Source organism: Zeus faber (genome assembly GCF_960531495.2).
Source record: "Zeus faber genome assembly, chromosome: 2".
In the NCBI taxonomy this organism is placed as follows: Eukaryota; Metazoa; Chordata; class Actinopteri; order Zeiformes; family Zeidae; genus Zeus; species Zeus faber.
The window spans coordinates 20176198-20199165 of record NC_137189.1 but is presented as its reverse complement, the minus strand read 5'-3'; the positions used below and the strand labels follow the sequence as shown (position 1 = coordinate 20199165).

General features: G+C 43.6%; 1 protein-coding gene and 1 long non-coding RNA gene across 2 annotated transcripts in view; both read left to right on the top strand.

The window, feature by feature from the left end:
* LOC307227406 overlaps positions 1–20122 on the top strand; it is a 51865-nt gene extending 31743 nt beyond the window's left edge. The window contains exon 3 of the long non-coding RNA XR_013844054.1: positions 19982–20122. This is a non-coding gene — a long non-coding RNA (uncharacterized lncRNA). The remainder of the gene's footprint in view (positions 1–19981) is intronic.
* Positions 20123–20440: 318 nt separating this feature from the next.
* The window catches only part of sipa1l1 (signal-induced proliferation-associated 1 like 1), a gene marked incomplete at both ends in the record, with an annotated part of 36252 nt that continues 33724 nt past the window's right edge, over positions 20441–22968 (top strand). The window contains 3 exons of the mRNA XM_080023469.1: positions 20441–21832; positions 21977–22196; positions 22361–22491. Of these exons, the coding sequence (XP_079879595.1) occupies positions 20441–21832; positions 21977–22196; positions 22361–22491 (1743 nt within the window). The remainder of the gene's footprint in view (positions 21833–21976; positions 22197–22360; positions 22492–22968) is intronic.

Below are 22968 nucleotides of genomic sequence, written 5' to 3'. Positions count from 1 at the left end.
AAAACGGTTGAGGATCCTTCAATGTTGGTCAAAGAGTTTGTGTATAAAACCAGCATCATTAGAGAATAGGGGGTGAGGTCGGTGTTTGTACTTTTCTTCAACGATGCTTAAAGAGAGTGTGTGTGTGTGTGTGTGTGTGTGTGTGTGTGTGTGTGTGTGTGTGTGTGTGTGTGTGTGTGTGTGTGTGTGTGTGTGTGTGTGTGTGTGTGTGTGTGTGTGTGTGTGTGTGTGTGTGTGTGTGTGCTTAAACCCTACATTTGTTGTTATAATAAGAGACCTGAGCACACTCACGTATGGTGGAATTGTTGTAACTCCTGCGGATAATTATATCTAAAAACCTGTAAAACATCCAGTTAATCCCATGTCTGTTTGTTAACACCTACAGTGGATTTGCTAATCCAGAAATTGACACCAAACAATGAGTCAAAGAATGGGTGTGATCAAAGTCTGGAAGAAAAAAGTACAACAACAATATACTGCAAGAATAAACGCAAAGAACAGACCAGCGCTCTCGACTCAATATTTTACAGCGGATATGAATATAGCCATGACTGACTTGAGTAGATAGAGGATCAAAATAATATCCTGGATATGAAAACAAAAGCAACTGTCAAGACAATCAAAAAGCACACACAGTGACTAACCACATAATAAAGCATAATAATTAAGTACTGTTGGTCTACAAGGCCATGGTAATGGAAAACCTCCCACTTGTGAACATACTGGTAACAAGAAGTCTTTATCATTTATATCCAAAATTATAGATGGATTTTTTTTTTTTTCCCCCAGAAAGATTTTGTCGGACATATTTAGGTTCACATTTTTCTTGCAATGCCATTTGGCCCCAAATGATGGATGTAGGAGGCTGAAATGTTTTAATATGCTGGCAACATCCAGCCAAGAAGAAATTCTTCTTACAGGAGCACCACAGGGGATAAAATAAGTTGTTAAGGCAGGGAGTGTTATACACATTGAATGCCGGCCTTACAGCTGTCACAGAAAGTAACACAGATGCATTACTGTGCTGTAAGAAAATCTACCAATTACCCCCTTGCAATGAAGAGGCCATTACTGACTGTCAGGTGAGATGACATCCACAGTGGCTGAAGGGAAATAATAGTACCATTTCTCTCTCTGGGGGGGAATGCATAGAATTCTGCTTCTTGCTAATGTTCTGCAAAAAATAAAAAACTTTTGGCTGTTTTCCATTTTGTCACATGCCTGATCCATTGTACAATTGATGGACACGTCTCTCCTCTATTAACACTGTCCGATTCTTTGAACATTTGTCGTCTTCAAAAACACAGCGGAAAAAGTTCCTCTAAAAGCTGCTAAAAGCAGAACCTGTATTTAGAGAAGTTCAATGGACACGTGCATCTGTACTATTCATTGAATGGGAAATGTGGGAAATTGAGTCCCTTGGTTGTTTGAACAGAAGTGAGTGGAGGCTCAATTGGCCCGTGCCTTCCCCCCAGTTTTGTTTTTGCCGTAATTCCATTGACGGTGACGATACACCGGCTGTATGTTGTACTTTGGTTGTGAATCCAATGTGAGATTCGTCACCCGTGAGCAGACATCGCAGGTCATGGATTACTAGCCAAAGCCACTGTCGGCTCAATTTGCACCCCAGGGGAGGGAAGAAGGAAAGGAGTGAGAGAGATGGATGGATGGATGGGTGGATGGATAAAGAGGTGTTAGATGACTTGACTGGCTGAATCACTAGCTCAATGTACTCATCTCTTTCCCCTCATTTATCTCTCTCTCTCTCTCTCTCTCTCTCTCTCTCTCTCTCTTTTTCCCACTTTCACTCTCGGCATCTCTCCTCCCACACACTCTCACACTGAGTGAAGAATCAACCCTTCTTGCTTTCATTATCTCTCTCTCTCTCGAGCTCTCTGGCGGCATCCCCGCCACTCGATTCTGTCCGTCCTGTACCGATGAAGTAGTCTGGCTGTAAGCGCAACTGCACCATGTGTGTATCTGCTGCAGCCACGCCATGTCATCATTAAGCAGCTGCTCTGTTCTGTCTCACACTTCCTCTAATTGGGCCCAATCCTCTACCTACCTGTCAGCTTAGAGCATCAGTGCAGATGATGCAATCTCATCGTTACACACCAGAGACTCCAGCAAACAAAAAAGAAAGTAAATGCTGCAGTCTTTCCGAATTTGGGGGCATAGCTTGATTTTAAAGAATGCAATCTGATTCTCAAATTCTCACTCTATGGAAGAAGAAGAAATACTTAATGTTTGCAATAGAACTGCAGTAGTTGTGGCTGTAGGCCTGTTTTACCCCCCTGCCGACAAAGTCCATTTAGAATACATAATTTTGTCGTGTTCTTGGACTTGAGCAAAGAGGAACAGGCCTACAATGATGGCGGTAACAGTGTTTATTTTTTTTTATCACGATGATATGTGGTATCCCAAGAACACGCCTCGACTTGACAATGGCCTCAGAGAAATCCTAAAATGTTCAAATCCCATGCAGCGGCGAAGGCGTTTTCCGATAGCCCCGCTGCTATTGTGGAACCAGTATAAAGATTGTTTTCTTTTTCTTTCAAGTCGGCTTCATTCACACATGAGAGTTTTTGACGTGACCCGCCCAACCCCGTCCCTCTCTGACCTGGCTGCTTCCTCTTTGGAGGTGGTCGGGGAACACAGGGAGTGGCTCAACTGTGTTTCCTGTTGGTGTCGACGACTGCTCCCCCGACTTGTGTGCAGGTTGGCAGCGCCTCGGACAGGAAAGTAAACCAGGAAGGAATGAGATCTCCTTCCTACTGCACAATTCCTGCACCCTGCCGCCGCCGTTGCTAGCCATCTGAAATTAAAGCTCCCGCTTCCTCAAGAAAGTTGATGCTTTCCTGTCCTACACTGCAAAAATAAATCAAATTGGCCAGCGTAATGAGGAGATGGCCTGGCTGGGTCTTGAGGTATTCTTTTTCCATTTGAATATTTAAAGGACAACAATCTCCTGTGGTTGCAATAGCCTCCCTTATTTGTTGTTTAATTTGTCTCCCAAGATAGTCGCACAAAAAGTTCAGTCAGTTTACATGTTCAATATGTTACATGTTCAGTAACATTGACGCATTTGATAAGCTTTCTAGCCCTTGATGCCATTTGCAACATTTTCCGCCATTGCCCCTATACACTGACATCATGTTTTGTCTTATTGGGGTTGTGTAATGACAACAAATGTTAGGGGATGATGAATCAATCCTCAGTAAAGAGAGCTTATACAACGCCAGTGTTTGGCCGTAGAGGACAGGCGTGACGGGTGTGAATACTCCACTAAATTGTGAACTTCCACCTGTTAAAAAAGGTCTCACTCAATATCTGTTGATGCAGAGAAAATTATGCTTTGGATTGGATGAAGGACACCCACACACACAGACACACATAAAGTATTGCATACAGAAGTGGTTGTTATTATCTATTCTCAGTTGTCATTTGTCTATCGCTGCCTTCTGTCTTATCTGCTATTGAAAAATACCATTTATTTCTACATTTCATTTCAATGGAGTCCCTACAGTAAACTCAGTTTGATCACAATACAGCAGACTCATAGATGTAGAAAAAAAAAATGGTTGTAGTGTTTGTGACGTCACCTGTTGCTTTCCGAAGAGGTAATTTGAAGCCCTGAGTTTGGGTTAAAACTCGCTGCCATGTTGCCAGGATGGAGCCGGAGCTTTATAGATTTGTTCAGCGGGGTGGAGTCTTGGTGTATTCTGGTGGGGAGAGAATTGGTGGAAGGAAGAACCTTCCCACCTTGCTCAAACATGACAGAGACACCTGTAAATCAAGAGTTCTGCCACCTCAAATACACCTCTCTTTAAGACTTAATATCTTGTTAATGGAACAATAATTTTCAAAATCACAAGTAAAGGCTGAATCACAAGTCCAAAGGATTAAAGGTTTATTGCAATAAAACAGGCCAGGGTCAAAACCAGGAAATCCGTCTGTACAACTAACAATCTGAAAGGGGGCAGGCGGGTATACTGAGACGGTAAAGTCTTGTAGGTAAAAAATATTGGCTCTGTTTATCTATTTGTATTTTTTCATACCTCCTTCTCAGACCTTTGTGGATGTTGCAGTAACCGAAGCCCTGGGGGAAAGCTGCGTTCTACAGTTTACGGGGTGAACAGAAGCCAAACTTTTAGCTTGTGCTTCTATTCTCATACTACAGTGCTATGATTAATACATTGTGTATTATGGTGTATTTAGTCTTGGTTCCATTCAACCGAGCCAGGGGTTCACTGGTGCAGCACGAGGAGGAGCTTGAATTTAGACTATACCTCTAGTCTGACAGAGACTGATTTCTTTGGCCTGTGACAACAGGTTTTTCAAGTGATATTCTCAATACTTACTCTCACAGTGCCTTGTTTGTGTATTCTTCCACACAGCTGGATTTGTTGCTAGGCTTGAGGACTTCATTTGGCAAAGTGTGCACTCCCCATCGTGGCTTTCCATTCGTTTTGCTTTTTCTCCCTGTTAGTCTTTGTTGCACCTCGAGTCCATCATTGCGCAGAAAGCCTTCCCTTTGCTTTGACAGGTCCTCTGGATGCGCAGACAAAACCGCACATGCACAGTCGCATCAGAAAGCGAGCTGCTCATGTTTCTCCATTTCCACTGGCTCGTTCGCTCACTCCTCCATACTGTTGCACCCGTTCCAGTACACCATCGCCCACGCAGAGACGCGGCCATTTCGGAGGTCTGCAGCCTTTTCTTTTCCCCAAAGGCTGAAGTCACTGGCCACTCTCAGGTCCTGAATTCTCTGGATTCATAAGTTTGTTGACCTGATTTACTTGAAGCTACACTAACAAAGATTGCGATGCACATGTCAGGTGAACTTCATGTCAAAATCCCAGCAGTATGGTGGCTTTTAAAGATCTTGTGTGACTCAGGCATTTCACCAATTAGGTAAACCGGGAAGTGGGAGGGCATGTGCTCACGCTGTCATCACCGCCACACAATTCGCTGGATCATGCTGGCAGCAGAGGCGGGACTTGGTGAGCCCGGGGAGAGGGAGGTTACCTCCATCATTATTGTTTAGGCCTACTGCCAGGCTTTTTGAAGTACAACGCCATTTCACCTTCATCTGTAGATATTCCAATCAAAGTTATACTTGCATCCAAGAGATAGTTTTGGTGACAGTATTTATTTTTGGAGGGGGAGGGGTTACTGCCATCTCCCACGGGCTATATCCTCCATCTTCCATCCCTCCATCCATCTCTCCTGCCCTTTCATTCCCTTGTTCCATTTCTCTTCTGTCAACCATTCACTCTTCAACTTCCTCTTGTTTCAACTTCCCCCTGTGGATCTATTTTTCTGTCTCTACAGTACACCAGCCTCTGTGTTAATTACACTCTATTATTCACTACTCCGCTATTTCTGTCAGAGGCCCCTGGGTGCCTGATGGTGCAGTGTAATAGCCCCACCCCCCCTGCACTGTTGCTAGGGCCCATGGCGGATGTGTGATCAAGAGGGACGGGGGGAGAGTGTGCATCGGAGCCCACTTCCACTACAAATGGCCGTTTAGCATCATCTGATTGGCACAGATTAGAGGGTTCTCGGCTCCGGTGCGGGGGCGGCTTTTTGAGGCAGGGATTTGCTACCATGATTTTGCCGTTACGTATTTCTTTGGTGGGAAAGAGTTTTACACAATGAAATAATTTGTGACAGTGTCACCTCAGTTTCTCACTGCAAAGTCTCCCAAACAAGTAATTTGAATGAATGAGCCGAAACATGATGGGTTTAAGTGTCGGCTACTGATATATTGCTTAATGAATTAACTACAATTCTTTATATAAAATAGCATTGAAACTGTGCAAAGAATCTATGACTAAGACCTGTATTGCCATGCCATTGGTTGAGAGGATGTCGCACAAGGCAACTTAAAAAAAAACCAAAAACCTGTTAATCCCTCATCTTGACATTAAAAAAGGCTGACAAGTGTTACCTTGATGTTTAGATATCATAGATTTCATTTTGAGAAAAATCTGTGGATATGAACTTAAACAGGGGATAATGTAGGTCAAATGGAGTACATGCATGGTTGCCTTCAAAGCCCTCCTCCATATGTGTGACCCTTGCACCATGCGCCTTCTGAATTTGTTGTTGGTCTAATAGGGTATCGACCACTTAACCCAGCTTTTTACTGTCCCTTCAGTACCAACAAAACCCATCTTTACACTAAGAGATGTGATGATGTTGGTTTAACATTCAAGGCTGGAAAGTTGGTCGTTATACTCCTCCGAAGGTTCAGTTGCATGACTGTAAGTTCTAATAAGGTCTTAGCGGGGCAGGTCAGGACATTCTCTCCGTAGAGAACGGAAGAAAGAACACAGAGGACGGCAGTGAAGATGTGAGGAAAGGCGCCCTTTTTTCCTTTTATCGATTGAGCCTAACCTTTTGTAATACACCTACTCACTACACACCCACTGTTCTTTGAGGCAGGACCTTCCTTTCATGGTAAGCAGCTGTTGTTTTGCTCCATGAAGTCGAAGAAAATGACATTAGCTTGTTAAATGACGCTACTGTTGGATAACTGTGATGTCAGCAGTAGGAATTTACTTAACTGGAACATTCAATGAAGTTCAATAAATTGCATTACTGTAATGCAGCCAACATTTAACTATATCAGGATATTGTGAACCAAAATCCCAGTCTCATGAACACTGGGGCTGTCCTTAGACTTCCAACTCCTTGCAGTAGTCAATTTCATTTTCAATAAGGTTCCATAAAAGGGTTACGAGAAATGTGAGTAGTCTCACCCAATGGTGAGTTAAATTTCTCGTTTCATAAGGAAGTTTCAACTGTTAAGTTAAGCAATCTTTGGTTAAAACAATACTGAATTTGAAACATCAAATGTCATAGTTACTTTCTTAAAAGCTGTCCACTGTGGTTTCGATGAAAGATAAAATTCCACACACTGGGTGACAGCTGTCCACTGCCTATTTTACATAAAATCTAATTGGGAAGTTGCTCTGCACTGCCCCTGGTTGGTTGTTTGGCAGAGGGAAGTGCTTCCAAAACTTCTAAAGCACTGAACCTTTCGAAAAAGCTCACATGACGTCAACTGCTTTTTTTTTTTTTTTTTTTTTTTTATCAGCCGACAAATCACATGAAATATTAACGTATCATCAGCTGAGCTGTCATCTGTTTCTATGGACACAAGGTGCTTGTTGCGAGAGCTGCTATTTATAGTGACTCAAGGTAATGCTTTTTCTATCTAAAAGAAGGCTAAGTTTAAACGTGTGTGTGTGTGTGTGTGTGTGTGTGTGAGTGTGAGTGACAGGAGGGATTCACAGGCTACTATTCACAATTATGATACAGGAAACACTGTGTGTACACAATAATGCACTGCGCCTGGACTACCAAAATCCTGTAAAGCTGGTGAGCCAGAGCAGAGCTCAAAACATCCACCCCCTGCAAATCAATACCCTTAAAACTCGCTGTCTCTGCTTCTTCTTAGCCCAGCTGCTTATTTTTCGATGCTTCGAGATGCTGCTAAACGGAAACGTGTGTGTGTGTGTGTGTGTATGTGTGTGTGTGTGTGTGTGTGTGTGTGCGTGTGCAAGTGCAAGAGAGGGAGTGTGTCCTCTGTTTACTTATTTATGGTCCTATAGAACAGGGGTGCCCACACTTTTTCGGCTTGCAAGCTACTTTTAAAATGACCAGGTCAAAATGATCTACCTGCATTAAGAAAATGCAGAATGCAAAATGCAAAATGCAAAATATGTTTATTTATACAAAGAGGAAAAGGTTTATGGATGTGGTGAGGGAGGACATGCAGGCAGTTGGTGTAATGGAGGAAGATGCGCAGAACAGAATGTATTGGAGGCAGACGATCAGCTGTGGCGACCCCTAACAGGAGCAGCTGAAAGAAGAAGATGATATACTGAGTATACTTTATATATACAATATATGTTGGCGTACCTTGCATCACTGCATGAACCTTTACAGCACAATATATACATTTATGGTCACTACCTTACTCTGATGACTTGCACTGAATGAAGTCGGCCAGGGTTGCATAGTCTGGACAGTAGCTGCTGGTAGCCAGCCTCAAGCAGCTTCCAAATGATCGTCAGTCATGGTGGAACGCTATTTGGACTTCATGTGAGAAAAGGCTGACTCGCATAAATAAGTAGAGCCGAATAATGGAGTCATGGAGGTAGCACATTTCCTCATGTTTGGGTACTTTTCCTCTGTGAGGAAGTTCCAAAACTGTCCATGAGCCCTGGACTTCAGCTCAATGTTAGCCTGTAGTGTCAACATCTCATCCTGCACTGCAGACCAGTTCAGGTGAAACAGTGCTGCAATTTTTGATGCGAGTGAATCAGCCTCAATATCTTCCCTAAATGAGTAGCACATAAATGTAGTGATTGGCTCGAGTAAAGCAAAGTCTTAACCGTTTGTCAAAGTCTGACAGACAATTTTCAATCTGCTCTGTGTAGCGCGCACTGTCAAATTCCCTTGGGTCAGCTCTGATGCGAGGTTTTGAAAGTTTCCCAAATCCTGGCACTGCAGCTTTGAGGACAGAAGTTGCATTTTTCGTTTGAAAGCATTAACTGAGCTAATCATGACCACGGTTTTGTCTTTTCCTTGCAGCTCTAAATTAAGCTCATTCAACATGTTCGGTTCAGTCAAATCGGTTGAAAAAATAAATATATGTTTTTGAATGGCGCGTGATCTACCCTCACTACCTTTGTGATCTACCGGTTGATCACGATCAACGTATTAGTCACCCCTGCTATAGAACCACCCAAGTGTGTTAAGGTTGTGCCCAGCCGTGTCAGCTCAAACAAATCGCTTGGTTGTGGTTATCCAATTGGGGATTAAAATATCTCCTGCCAAATGATATCCCAAATGCTGCAGGATGTCCTCTAGGGGTAGTGAAGATTTCTGGGTTAACCAAAGCTTGTTTATCTACTTGGCTTCCGGATTGATCTCAGGATAACTTCCAGTAGGAGTGTTGTTTTAGGAATGGCTCTTATTAAGATACTTATGGCAATTGTTGGGTGCGGTGTTCTAGCAGGCAGGTTAGGAAATGACACAAGATACTGTAAAGATAAAGATGTAATATTGAATTTCCCTTTTTGTAGCCATGTAAGCTGCACCACCAGAAACAGGTTGCCATTCCCGAACGAGTCTCCAGAATACCATTACCTTCAGACATTACTGCTCTAGCTCCGTCTCCACTTCTTGCATGTAGAGCTGAATACCATTACTGAATCACATTAATGCAATGACATTAGTGCTATCGCAACAGAATACCTGCTCGTTTCCCACTTGCAGTGAATACGATCCTATCTGCAGCTCTGTAAAAAAGGACCCTTGGCATTCCTCCTGGCCGGCCAGAGTTGTTTCTATCTGGGGTCTTGTTGTTGGCGAGTCACCTCGGCCTGCGAGATAATGGGTTGTTACATCACTATTAATAGCTCAGAAGGTGGGCAAGGGGCTAAACCACTCCACCTTATCTATACCCCTTTAGACCCACTCCGCCCGATGACCATTAATAATAGATCGGGGAGGTGAAATCAGACGCACAGACTGGAATCACCACGGCATACTGGACCCCACATACCCAGAGAGCCGAGGACATGCTGGGGAGCAGAGAGTTATTCCATAAGCTCAAAGCCCTGCAGGATCTGACACAATGTCCAGATGTTGCAATGGTTTTAATTATAAATGACACTTGTTATGATGTAAGAAGTCTATAAAGACTAAGCATACAGTTAAAGGTAAAAGAAAAGGCCATTTCACTGCCCCTGACATCAAACTGTCTGAGAGAAGGTGTATATCGATGTTGTGGGGACTTGACTTAAGACATTGAGTCAGGCGGGGTAAAGCAATGACCAGAATGTGATCGTGCTGAAGCTCGCGATGCTTCTGTATGACATGATATTGTATAAAGCCATGGCTTAGAGCCAGTCAGTAAGCGTTGTAAAGTGTGATGCTAAATGATTTTAGCTTCTGTTGCGAGATCCAGAAGTTTTGGCTGAGACCAAACTGGAACACCCCAAATGAAATAATCAGTGCAACTCATTGTACATTGATGCGCATCGTGACATAAACTAAGATAAGATAACACTTTATTAAACCCCGGATGTAAATTCAGGCGTTACAGCAGCACAAAACCATGCGGTCAAGAAAGAGAGAGAAAGGAAAGAGATGAGAAATAACACATATGCACACTATTGACACAAAGTTAACGTGATGTGGCACTATGCCAATTACTGAGCCCAATATGGGCAAATTGGAGTTTGTCTACAGTAAGTACAACTTACAGTATTGCAGCATTACTAATAAAGCTGGCATACAGACATTTGTACACATCAAGGCATGAAGACAGAAGTAGGTTAATAAATACATACAGGTGTATTCTTTTATAATTAACTCATACAAGAATCTCATACAAGAATAAAAGCGCATACTTCATGTGTGAAGTTGAGCCATCTGTTTCTCCCCACATATTATATCATTACCAACGGCCACATCATGAAACTAACACCCAGAACTGTATTAGTTTCTTTGAACACCTGACCTGCACAAGAAGTCCTATGCTTTTTCAATCTAATCTTTTTTACATGTGGCTGTGTTTACCAAGCCTTTCAGGCCTATTTACCGGTGAGCAGCGTACAATGTGCACACACACACAAACACACACTGTGTGTTTGCCGTCCACTACCCTGATCCACTAAGTGGCACTTTATCCCCTCTCGCCGTCCCTAGCAGGTTCTCTCTCCGTCTTTATCTCTCTGTTCGTCCCTCTGTTACTCCATAACCCCCTGTTGTAGCATGAAGGGATGGGGAGACAGAGGAAAACCCACCACACCACCCGCAATAACTTGGTCGGTACACTAGTACACTACACCAGGGGTTGCCAACCATTTTTATTATCACGGACCAGATGGCAGCGAACAAAATGCTCATGGATTGGGGGGGAGTGACTGCCTCCCCATTACGCATGGAGGAAAAATACAATTATAAATACATAAATAAAAATAAATACATTAAATGCAAAAATAAAGTACCCCTGTGTTTTGAGAATAAACTCTGAATTCTGCCTCCGACTTTGGGACCGACGAGCAGAGCAAGACGCACCGTGGCCGCACCCACCCGCACGGCCCCACTGTAAAGCAGCGTATACAGCGTAGGGAGAGAAAATGAATAATAGATAGTTAAATGATAAATACATCTACAATAAAAAACACACTGTTTGTTGTTTTAGATCGCTCTGATCGGGCTTTGCCAAAAAAAAACCTGGCTAAACAGAGCACCCCCGCCCGCATTCTCACGGCCTGGTGGCAGAAGCCCTGCGGCCCGGCACCGATCCGTGACCGATGGTTGGGAAACCCCTGCACTACACAAACACTTGGGGAGGTGGGTGATGAGCCACAAAGCTCTTGACAGAAGGGAGAGCAAGAACAAGAGAGAATAATGGGTACCCTTGAGAGGGATAGATAGATTCAAGACGTGTCCTTTAGAAAGTTGGCATTGAGAGTTGAGTTCTCTCTTTACCCCCACTAGTCCGAATGCGATGCTAAAGAACTACTTCCAAGTCTGCCACATCAGGGGAAAACATAAGCAAATTAGGAAGTAATCATTCTGTCATCACCAGAATTATTTAAGAAGGAATTATTTAAGAATGAAGATAACCAGAGCTAAATCAAACTGATATTTGATATTTGGCCTTTTGACACATAAAAGGATGTTAGATGTGTTGATCAAATGGAATATATACCACTGTGTTCTGTTGACAACATGCTAATGCTCCAAGTCATTAAAAATTATGAATTGAATTAGGATTTAGGGCCACTTCCACACCTCCCTTGTGTGTTTGTTCGCAAGGTGGAACGCCCTTTGCAACTTCACACTCCAGAGGAAAAAACAACAGCTGCAGAGTTCAGAATGCAAACTTCCAACTTCAGCCCACACCACAGTACACCGCTGTTTTGCAGTGGATGAGGAGAAAGAGCAAAGTGCGTTTCTCTCCACACAATTAAAATTTTACTTTGAAAACCTCTCAGACAGAAAAACCCCAACAAGACACTGCAGCTGCAACCCAGCTCCTTTTAAAGAGAATCATGGTTGATATTATTCAAAATAAAATAAAAATAATCAACATACAGGTTTTCTCCTGATGTAAGTCAGCTAGTGCCTACAAGAGTTTGTTCACACCCATAAACTGCCGTCTAGGAACGTTGGACTGGTGAAGTTTTTTCTGTCATATCTTGTTTTGTTTTCTTAAATGATGCAACGAGCATTCAAATCATTTGAAAGGCACCATAATTGTGTTTATCAAGTTACGACACGTCCCATGTCTCCGCTGACAAATCCAGTCAGATGATGGGTGACAATCGCACGTGCCAGGGAGCCTGGGAAAGAACTGAGAATCGGAAAATAAAATTGTGTGTGTGTGTGTGTGTGTGTGTGTGTGTGTGTGTGTGTGTGTGTGTGTGTGTGTGTGTGTGTGCGTGTGCGTGTGTGTGCGCGTGCGTGCGTGTCCTCGTAAGGACACACTGCAGTTATGAGTCATGTTTTGAGTTGTACTGTTGGTATTGTTCAGCCTCAGGCTCTCTGTCTATACTGCCTGCTCAATTGACAGACGCACACACACACATTCTACCTTACTATCTGGGCCGACGCCCATCGGCACCTCGATAGCAGGTGTGTGAGAAGTAATGCTGTCCCAGCTCCTGTGGTAATGACGTCTGTCTGAGTGTGTGTGTCAGTGTGTGTGAGAGAGAGTCTGTTTGAAGTGACAGGTGTATCATGGTCAAAGCATTTGTATCCAGAAAACGTCTCTTTGACAATCCAACGGCATATAGCAATTAGCCATCATCATAAACACGCATAAGTATCTATATTTTTATGTTTGACTCATTTTATCTGCCATTTCTTTCTTTCCTCTCTCACTTTGTGATTCTGGCATTTAAAGTTTTATTTGTGAAACGCATAACATCACAGTAAGTGTCATGTTAATGAAATCCTTACCAGTTTGCATCTTACTGTATAGGATTTATATAAAATTGTTAACCAACCTGAGCACTGTTGTCTTGCTTTAGGGAGTGAAATAGCTGCTAGTACTGTTGCTGCTGCCTCACCAGCAGAATGCAGGGAGCAGCCATCTGTACTATTTGGTATGCAATAGGTCTTTGCTCAATGATGATATAGGCAGATTCTTTTGTGCACAAAGGAGACTGTTCAGTGAAAACATTTTTCCTTACCTTGAAGTTTTGTAATCACATTTTATTGTAAGGCTTAAATCCATATAAAATTGGTAGAATGGTGACTTTGGCCACTGCCAGGGCTTTTTATTAAGGTGTCCAACTGGCTGTAATTGTTAGAAAGTGGTGTCCAGCCGTGTACTTTCACTGGAGCCAACCATTTTCTCTGCCGATATGAGGACAACACACTGGCTAATATGTGACAGGAAACTAATTTATTCTGCAATCTTGGAAAATTAACTCCCAAGATAATTCTCTCCAAATTCCAGAGACTGACATCTTGGAAAATTCATCTGAGGTTTGGATGTTGTACCTGTAATTAACACACACATACGTACACAGGTGTGTTTGCTTGCATTTAAGACTTCGTCAAACTTGCCTGCGTGCTTGGCTTTTTTTTAGGAAATTCTCTGGAAATGTTCAGCCTCTTCGTGCTCACACCAGCACCTGTCAGTCGGCCGGCCGATCTGCTCTGTAATTTTCAGCTGTGAGTGACTCATGGTAAAGCAGATTCGCACACACGACTCGCTGACCATAAAGGCCTTGCTCTTCTCTTTATTCCAGCACATTAGCCAAGACCTTATGGTACTCATGGCTGCCTTTACCCGGCTTTTGACAACAACTGCCATCTATTTCCTCTGATGACAGTGATCTCGTGCTGCGGTTTGCTGAAATTTCTCTCAGGTCATCAGGCTGATGACAACTACACAAGTTGTTCACCGTTTGTGGGAGAACTTCCCCCGAGCTGAATGTCCAAATGTGTAAACTCAAATGTCTTCACACTGGTTCCTGTGCATTATTGATACACCTTGGTTACCCTCAATGAAATGATTACTTTTTTTTTTTTTTGTAAATTTGGAATCGTGATTGTGGGTCAGCGGAAAGACTTACACTTCTCTCGATGACCTCAGTAAGGTTTTAGTCTGGAGCATCTGGTATGACGTTATGCTTTGTACCATGAGATCATGATAACATTGAGCAGCGCTGATGATATAGTTGACGACATTCCTCTGTGTGAAGTTCATTCATTCATGCCTCACCACTCTATACTTTTACTATTATATCACTATAATGATGCCCCGTTTGACATCACTGTTTCTAGCTCAGTAGTCACCCTTTGTGTCCACAATACAAAATACAGACCACCTCACCACTCGGCCACAAGTGAGGCTCTGCCGTTGGCATTGGTTTCCCAGTTGAGCGGGCATACAAGCACCCTCGACAGTACTTGGCGGTATTAAGCATTGATGATGTGCGTTTACCTCGGGAACATGTCTCATCAAACGCGGCTTCGTAGAAGGTCACAGAGTATCTGTCAGGCTAATTGGCTTGGCTGTGGTGGGTAATGCCATGCCACGGCCATACCTCTCACTCTCTGTTCGACCACCTTTCCCTTCGCTCTCCCCATCTCTCTATCGCACATCTTTCATCTCCTCCCTTCTCCCGTCCTCCCACATCTCATTAAAATAGACCAATGTAGTCCTATAGACCAAATCCTTTGCGGAGGAAGAGAAAGACACTCTGAAGGCGGTTGCTGGTAAGCATATTTCAGAGGTGTTTGAATTGACTGGCAGTGATGCTCCACTAAAGTGCTTCTATAAGCACTCCTACTTTTGGGGCGCATTTCATTAGGGGTTCCCTTAAGTAAACCAAACAAAACAAAGTAATCACAATCACAAGTGTCTTCCATGAGGACAGTTTGTGTTTAGAACCAGGTCAAAAAAGAACTGTTCTGTTTTGACTAGGCTTGGGCCGGTTTACGGTTAAATCATCTATCGGCTATCGACTCCATTTGATCGCTATAGACATTGATGACAGGTGTTATTTATTTATTTATTTTTGTAAATGCAGTTTTACCGTGTTGTGAAAGGAAATGAAAAAAATTATTTGGAAATTTCTTGCAAAAGTGCCAGCTAATTTATGTAAACGTTGTACGTTTCAAAGTTAATATAAACACGTTATTGAAGGAATTTTGTGTCACAATTCACAAATACATATGCAATAAATACAAATGGGAAAAGATGAATACTGCAATCTACAAATCAGTATCAAGGTTTAAAAAAAATCTGAAACACAAATGTATTTCTAAATAAATAATTTATAACTTGCATTGTGTAAACCATTTTACAAAAATGAACAAAAAGCGAAAAAATACTGCTGAGAGTCATTTCTGATCACGCGGCTTCTGTCCTCTCGTCTGCTCTCTGTGTCAGAGTTTCACCATGGGTGGGGTTTAGGCAGCTCCTCCACATACACACACACACACACACACACACATACACACACACACACACATACACACACACACACACCCCCACACACACACACCCCCACAAAGGAACCAGGTAAAGATAACGTGTTATCTAGTGAGTCCATTTTATTTATTGTTTTGTTTATGTGCTTTATTTTATTTACGTTTCATTTACTTTGGATATTTATATATTTTTTCCACATTACAATGAATATTTTTAATAATTACAAGTTCATTGATATTTGAAAGGGTGTACTTGCATTGTTAGGCTATTATATTAAGATTATATCAGTGGGGGGAAAAAAGGTTTTGACAACTATATAGTTTTTCACAATTATTTCTAGGACAATATATTGTCCAACAAAAGTAGCTATCATGACAGACCTAAATATCACGCGAGATCAGGTAACAGAATGGGCACGACCAGCGCTGCCCTCCTCGTCTCCCCGCCCCTTCTGGACGGTCTCTGTTCCCTGTTTGTATGAATTAAATATTCATAAAAACCCACTATTTGTGCTTTATTTGGATTTGGCGCCACCCTTACTTTACAGCAATGTTACTGCTTCCATTGCCACAGCCATACTGGTACCGGCATTTTCCTGGAAAGAGCGTGGGGAGAGATTTATGGATAAACTTTTATGGAACATCAACACCGGCTCCCATTCCCACATGACGCCTATACGGAACATTGCCAGTAGACTTACAGCTTTCGGTGCAAGTGGGAAAGGGGCTAATGGATCTATCTTACAGTATTTTTGAAGGGTTTTACTGGTTAAAGTTTGGATGTTCCACATTCCCACATTAGGTTCATGTGAATTTTTGTATCACAGTGGCTAATTCTATTGTATAATGAAGAATAGAGGGAGCTCCATATGGATTATATAGAAATTATGATATTTTTCAAACCTATTCAACTATTATAAACTGCATTTGAAAATATATCAATCAAATATCAATATATTGGTCTGAGAAATGTCCTGAGATCCTGTACGCATATCAAGTAACCCGACGCGGCGTCACTGCCCCAAGGTAGTCTGTTCCAACCCAATGTTCTAGCCCAGCAACAGGTCACCACAACACTAGTGAACCGCACAGGGCTGCCAACATGTCTTGGGGACAAATTTGAATTTGTTTAGAAACACAGGCTTTAAATGTTCCATGTTTTTGATGAAAACCAGCTTCTCAAATGTATTTGCAATGAAATTAACCAAGTGACTTGAACAACTATTCTGTTTTGTTCTCCATGCTGTTTCCCAGTGGGGCATTTTCAGAATTTTCTTTTGTAAAGGGCAGCAACAGTGGGACAAATATTCTTCGAAGAAATTGCACAAATTTTTTGCGGGGTAATTCATTTCTGTACAAGGCTTTTGGCCTCACGTTTGGTCAGCCAATTTTTGGCTCAAAGTGAATAGGGAGGAGAATCCACAGCCTACTATATCTGAGAGGAATATCAAAAAGTCTGTTAAAGCTACAAAATTGACACATCTCCAAATCAAAGTGTAAAAGTTTAAAGTGGATAAAATGAGGAACACCCCAATGGGAATCATATTATTTTTCCGGACAGACACAATTCTCTCTCTCTCTCTCTCTCTCTCTCTCTCTCTCTCTCTCTCTCTCTCTCTCTCTCTCTCTGTGTGAGGGATAAATGTATCATAATTATTGAATTATCTACCCAAGATAATTTCCCTTATTTGTGTTTCTAATGGGTCTTTTCACAAGCTGGGTTGATTTACATGACTGCTGGTAAACTTGCAGAAAGACGATTTGAAGGTAACTTTCTCCTATTTTAGGAACAATGTTATCATCCTTGACAGAGTGCAAAGAGAGCTCTGTACCAAATTAAAAAGGCCCCTCCACTCAACACTGTACATGTTATTTTGCATTTAAGTCTTCAAACAGGCGGACACACCAACCCTTGGTCGTAAAGCGAGGAGATGCCAGTCTTTCTTGATTTTTGTGTATAGATTTTCTGGCTCTTATCCTTCCAAAATGGTTCTTTCATATCGAAGTTAGAGGTCCAGGTGTTGTTCACCCAAGCCTGGGTTCCCATCTCCTCACCTGGACGGAGACGGAAGTAAGGGGCCAATTACACCAGCTCCCTGGATTGCTCTTTGAAAACTAGATGGTGGAAAAAAAAGGGCCTTGATTATTTTCTTCCTTTTTTTGGGCCAATCTTGCAGCCAAACTGCAGAGGCGTGCTTGTCATTCTGTGACGGGATCCAGTAGATTTGGAGAACTGCATTAATGGTAAAACAAATATATATTGCAACAAAAATGATAGTCCCTCGGTTCTGACTGTTGTGTGTGTTGGATTGTTAACTAAAATGACCTAAAAGTTCTCCCAGTATGAGTTTTATTTGGAACAGTTTTAGTTACCATAATACTTTAATGAACATGATTAACTTCATTGACAGTCTGAAACTTTGGGGTTTTGAATGCCTGAACAGCCTTATTTTGGGGAAAAGTTAATTTTGTTATCATAACAATAAATTATTCGATTCGCTCTCTCTCTCTCTCTCTCTCTCTCTCTCTCTCTCTCTCTCTCTCTCTCTCTCTCTCTCTCTCTCTCTCTCTCTCTCTCTCTCTCTCTCTCTCTCTCTCTCTCTCTCTCTCTCTCTCTCTCTCTAAGTGGTAAACTCTGTCTCTCTCTCTCTCAAAGTGATCCCGCTGAATAGGGAGGAGAATCCACAGCCTACTATATCTAAGAGGAATATCAAAAAGTCTGTTAAAGCTACAAAACTGACACGTCTCCAAATCAAAGTGTAAAAGTTTAAAGTGGATAAAATGAGGAAGACCCCAATGGGAATCATTATTTTTCCGCACAGGCACATAATTCTCTCTCTCTCTCTCTCTCTCTCTCTCTTTCCCCCCCCCCCCCCCCCCCACACACACATGACACACTATATGCCTGTCCTTTATCACCATGGCAACACACAGCAGCGTTTGTAAAGAGTGCCAGCGCGGTGAGAGAAGTCTATCACCATTGTTAAAGTGTTGGAAGTTTTTGTGTTACAATGGCCTATTGCCTGCTGTCACATAATTTATGTGACTAATTTGATGAACTTGTCGCCATGCCTGCATCGTGAGAACGAGACAATTAATATAGATATACACTGACAGATAAACACTGAAAATAAATGCAATTCCTATACATTTATGTCGAGTCTGGCAAGCAGAATCTACACATGCTATTTCCATGGCCCTGAGGGCTCATTCATAGAACTGTGAATATGTTAACAACCAAAAGGTCCAAATTATACCCCCTTTATAAAATAAACACTTAGAATTTGGCCTGCAGGAGCAAACCTCTTGTCACCCAAAATTGTCTACACATAGAAAATGGTGTGACGTGAAGATGAGCTGACCCAACTGTGGACACGCAACTCTGCACTCTCCTCTGGGCAAATAAAGAATCAACAATGTAAAGGAATGAATGTTTTTAGCAGCACTATATATTTAACATTAATGGTCAGTTGTATTATTCACATTTTCTTAATTCTGTGCCTGTTCTACTGTTGCTGGGCGCAGACGGAGCAACAAAGATAAGCTTAGGGAGGGATGGGAGCCCTAAAACTGTACAAATACAACAAGGCTTTTGTATTGAAATTGTGTTCATGGATGTTTGTCTATGATTTGATCTGTTTATGATTTTTTAGTTTTGGCTGTATTCTTCTCCTTTTATAGTTCAAAAGTTTGGGTGTGCTAGTGCACAACTTTCTACAATTGGATTTACTGAGAGGGTATAGAAAATATATTTTTTAACAATTATATGAAACCATATCAGTCCATTGGATGGTCCATGTTTTTTAGGAAGCCCAACATTTGCGTAGAACTAGGGACCCTTGATAAGTGAGTCCCAGAAACGCATCAAAACAAAACAACCTAAAAACACTCACTTAATGAGGTGATCGAAGCAAAGCTGGACAGAGAAGTCCCAGTGTGCCTTGTGAATCATTAAGCAGCTCTTATATCACTTCTACTGCTGACCTTTTTTCGTGGTGATGCATAGTAGGATGGCTGGCTATTGATGAAAGCTGACCAGGACAGTAGTGCTGCGGTGTAATGACATACAGGCTGTTCAAGTTCAGTTTGTTGATGTTATGGGCGTTCTTGGTCTTTTATGCAGTCCTTGATTATGTGAATGACTGGTTTTCATCTCTGGTTCTCCCAACACCTAAGTATTGTTGTTTATGAGGAACCCAGGAAGTTGTTGTTGGCAAGGTAACAACTAATGGGTATCCAAATAAACAATGAATAGGGATTGATTCAGGCCCTGGGATGCCAAGTGAATTCAATAACCAAACTGACTGGATAAAAAACCAGCTGTACTTACAAGTACAGACAACTGTAGTTGAAAATAATTGATCTGAAATTTGCAGACTGCATGTCAAGTTTTGATACTGTGGAATGTAACCAACATCTTCCTGCTCTTCTTCCTTTTCTCTCTTTCCTTTGTCCCCTTCTGCTTCCTGTTTCCTCTTGGTCTCCTTGTCTCTATCAGCCCTGAGCTGGTCCATTGCAGACTGATTTCAGCTGTCCAGTTCTGCAGTGGTTCATAATGCAGACTGCGATTTAGAGAACGTCAGCTGCAGTGGAGAAATCTCCACCATCCTGTCCCTTCCCTGTACAACTCACATCCATCTCCGGAACGGTACGGTGAATGGCAACTTCTCCACTATGATTCATTTGACTTGATGAAATCCAGATTATTTGGTTGAAAAGTCTCTTTGCTCACACTACAGGTCAATGACCATGTGCGGCTATGAGCCGTTTAAGCCAATTGTCCCCTTCTTCTTTCTTCCAATAGGACATTAAGTCACTGTGACGTTTCCTCTCACCCCCACACCCCCCACCCTAATTGGGCATAATGCTGACCTTCATCTGAGCTCCTCAACAACCCCCCTCACCAACCCTTTCCCCCATCCCCCGTCACCCTGTTACCCTCTTCCTAAGCTCTGCCATGACCAGTCTGAAGCGTTCCCAGACTGAGCGCTCGGTCGGGGGCTCAGTGCCTGCCACCGACGAGTTCTATACGCGCCGCCTGCGAAAGCCCAACGGCGGTGCTCCACCGCCCCGCAGTGAGAGCGCCCACATCTCCTCCTCCTCCAGCACTGGCACCAACCCCGGTGTGCCCAAGATGGGCGTGCGTGCCCGAGTGGCCGACTGGCCCCCAAGGAAGGATGGAGGGGGAGGCATTTGGCACATCACCGTTGAAACTGACTCCCCAAGCTCCACCACCACCAGCTCTTCTGGTTCAGGGGGTGGAGAAAGAGAAAGGGAGAGAGTTGGAGGGGGCGGAGGGGGAGGGGAAAGAGAGAGGGGAGTGTCAGCCGTCACGGCCCACAGCAACCTGTCCGCTAAGCTTGGTCACCTGATCAGCCCCCAGGACTCGTCCATGCTGCGCAACATTCACAATACTCTGAAGAGCAAGATGCAGAGCAAGGGCAGGGACAACCGCTTCCTGTCCCCGGACGGCTACCTGGGCTCTCCTCGTAAGGGCATGAGGCGCATCCGCCAGCGCAGCAACAGTGACATCACCATCAGTGAGCTGGACGGGGACGGTAGCGAGGGCTGGTCCTTCTCCGGGTGGACGCCAATGCACCGTGAATATGGTAGCACTTCCTCCATAGACAAACACGGGGTGTCAGGGGAGAGCTTCTTTGACATGCTGAAAGGCTACCAGTCCTCAGAGGCCCCCGACCAACGCAGCCCGGCCCCTGAGAGGCTGGGCGAGCTTCTCACAGTTGCCCCCATCAAACAGGTTGCCTTGGACCTGCCTGATGGACCGCTGGGCCCAGTGAGAGGCAGCCCCGCAAGCCGTCTCAAGGAGCGTGAGAAGCACCTTAAAAGGAGATCCAAATCAGAGACAGGTGGGGAATCAATATTCCGCAAGCTACGCAGTGTCAAGGTAGATGGCGATTCGTCCCGGGCCGGCTCAGATGCAGAGGACTGTGGAAAAGGGGATGATGGCGGACCCCTTCCCAAACCATGGGTCTGCCAGAAAGGCTTTGCCCACTTCGATGTCCAGTCTCTGCTTTTTGACCTCAACGAAGCTGTCCATAGCAAGCAGTCTGGGGGCAAGCGCAAAAACACCACTACAGGCGCCTCTGCTGCTGCCGCTGCCTCTGCCTCAGCCACTTCCTCACTCTCCTCCAATCAGAGTGGAACTTATGGCTCTCCCTGTGGATCACAGGAGGAGCTGAGCTCTAAGGAGGGTACAGGGGGAGGGCATGGCACCAACCCGGCCCTGGACCCCGGAGATGACAAGAGCAACGACCTGGTGCTCAGCTGTCCCTGCTTTAGGAATGAGATTGGAGGAGAAGGGGAGAGAAGTATATGCCCCTGCAAACAGGTAGGATGTTTGCATTTTTAATCTGGCAGAATGCTAAATATGTTGATGAATAAACACACACACTGGGGAGTCTACAGCCAAACAATGTCAATTGTTTTTGTCTGTCTACCTCTTAACGCTTCCTTGTATTCACTCCTTCAGCAGGGCAGCATAGGAAGTGGGGGAAGCTCCAGCAGCTCCTCAGGCAGCACAGAGGAAGGGCCCCTGGAGGCCACTCTCACCACTCATTTCACCAATGCCGGCGTGGCAGTGCTGGAGGCCCCCAAGGACGGCCAGGGCCAGCACACAGACAGGGCCAAGCGCTACATTGTGGAGCATGTGGACCTGGGTGTCTACTACTACCGCAAGTATTTCTATCTCAGAGGTGAGTATCCTGGACAAGCTTGTATCTTCGGTATGCTAGATATGTGGTTAATCTGAAGCCTGGGGCTCAGAAAAGGGGAAGGTATTTTTTCATTATAAAATAGATACTGACAAACTTATTGATTCTCTTTTCCCCTCTTTTCTCCTCTTCTTTCTATCCTCCAGAGCACTGGAACTACCTGGGGGTGGATGAGACGCTGGGTCCAGTGGCCGTGAGTCTGAGGAGGGAGAAACTGGAGGAGCACAAAGAGCATGGTCAGCAGTACAACTACAGAGTCATCTTCAGAACCAGCGAGGTACAAACATCTTGATTCGCCTACCTTAAGCAGAAAAGTGTTAAATTCATTGCTCAGAGAAGCTATGACAGCTATGGCCGCGCAGACAAATCTATTCAGTTTGGGGAGATAAGAATTGTAACTATATAGAGATACCGAAATGAGTTCTGATGGCCACAGGTGCTCATGATCTGACACTGGTCTACTTCAATGCCGCCATTTTCCTTTTTAGACTGTTTGTTGTAGGACCTTAATCCTTCCATTACTCTCTATGCCTAAACATTTTCTCTGCTTGCTGCTCATGAATTTCTTACTGCTCACTGTCATCTGTACCTATAGATGCTCTGCTAATCTCTTGATAAGCATGTCCTCATCCTCAGAGCCCAACGCCCACCCACTCTCTGTCAGCCCTCCTCTCTCAAGGACCAGGCTGTGTCATTTTCCAGCTCTAAGACCAAAATAATGCCTGAGGTTTTTGAGTGAAGAGCAATAAATACA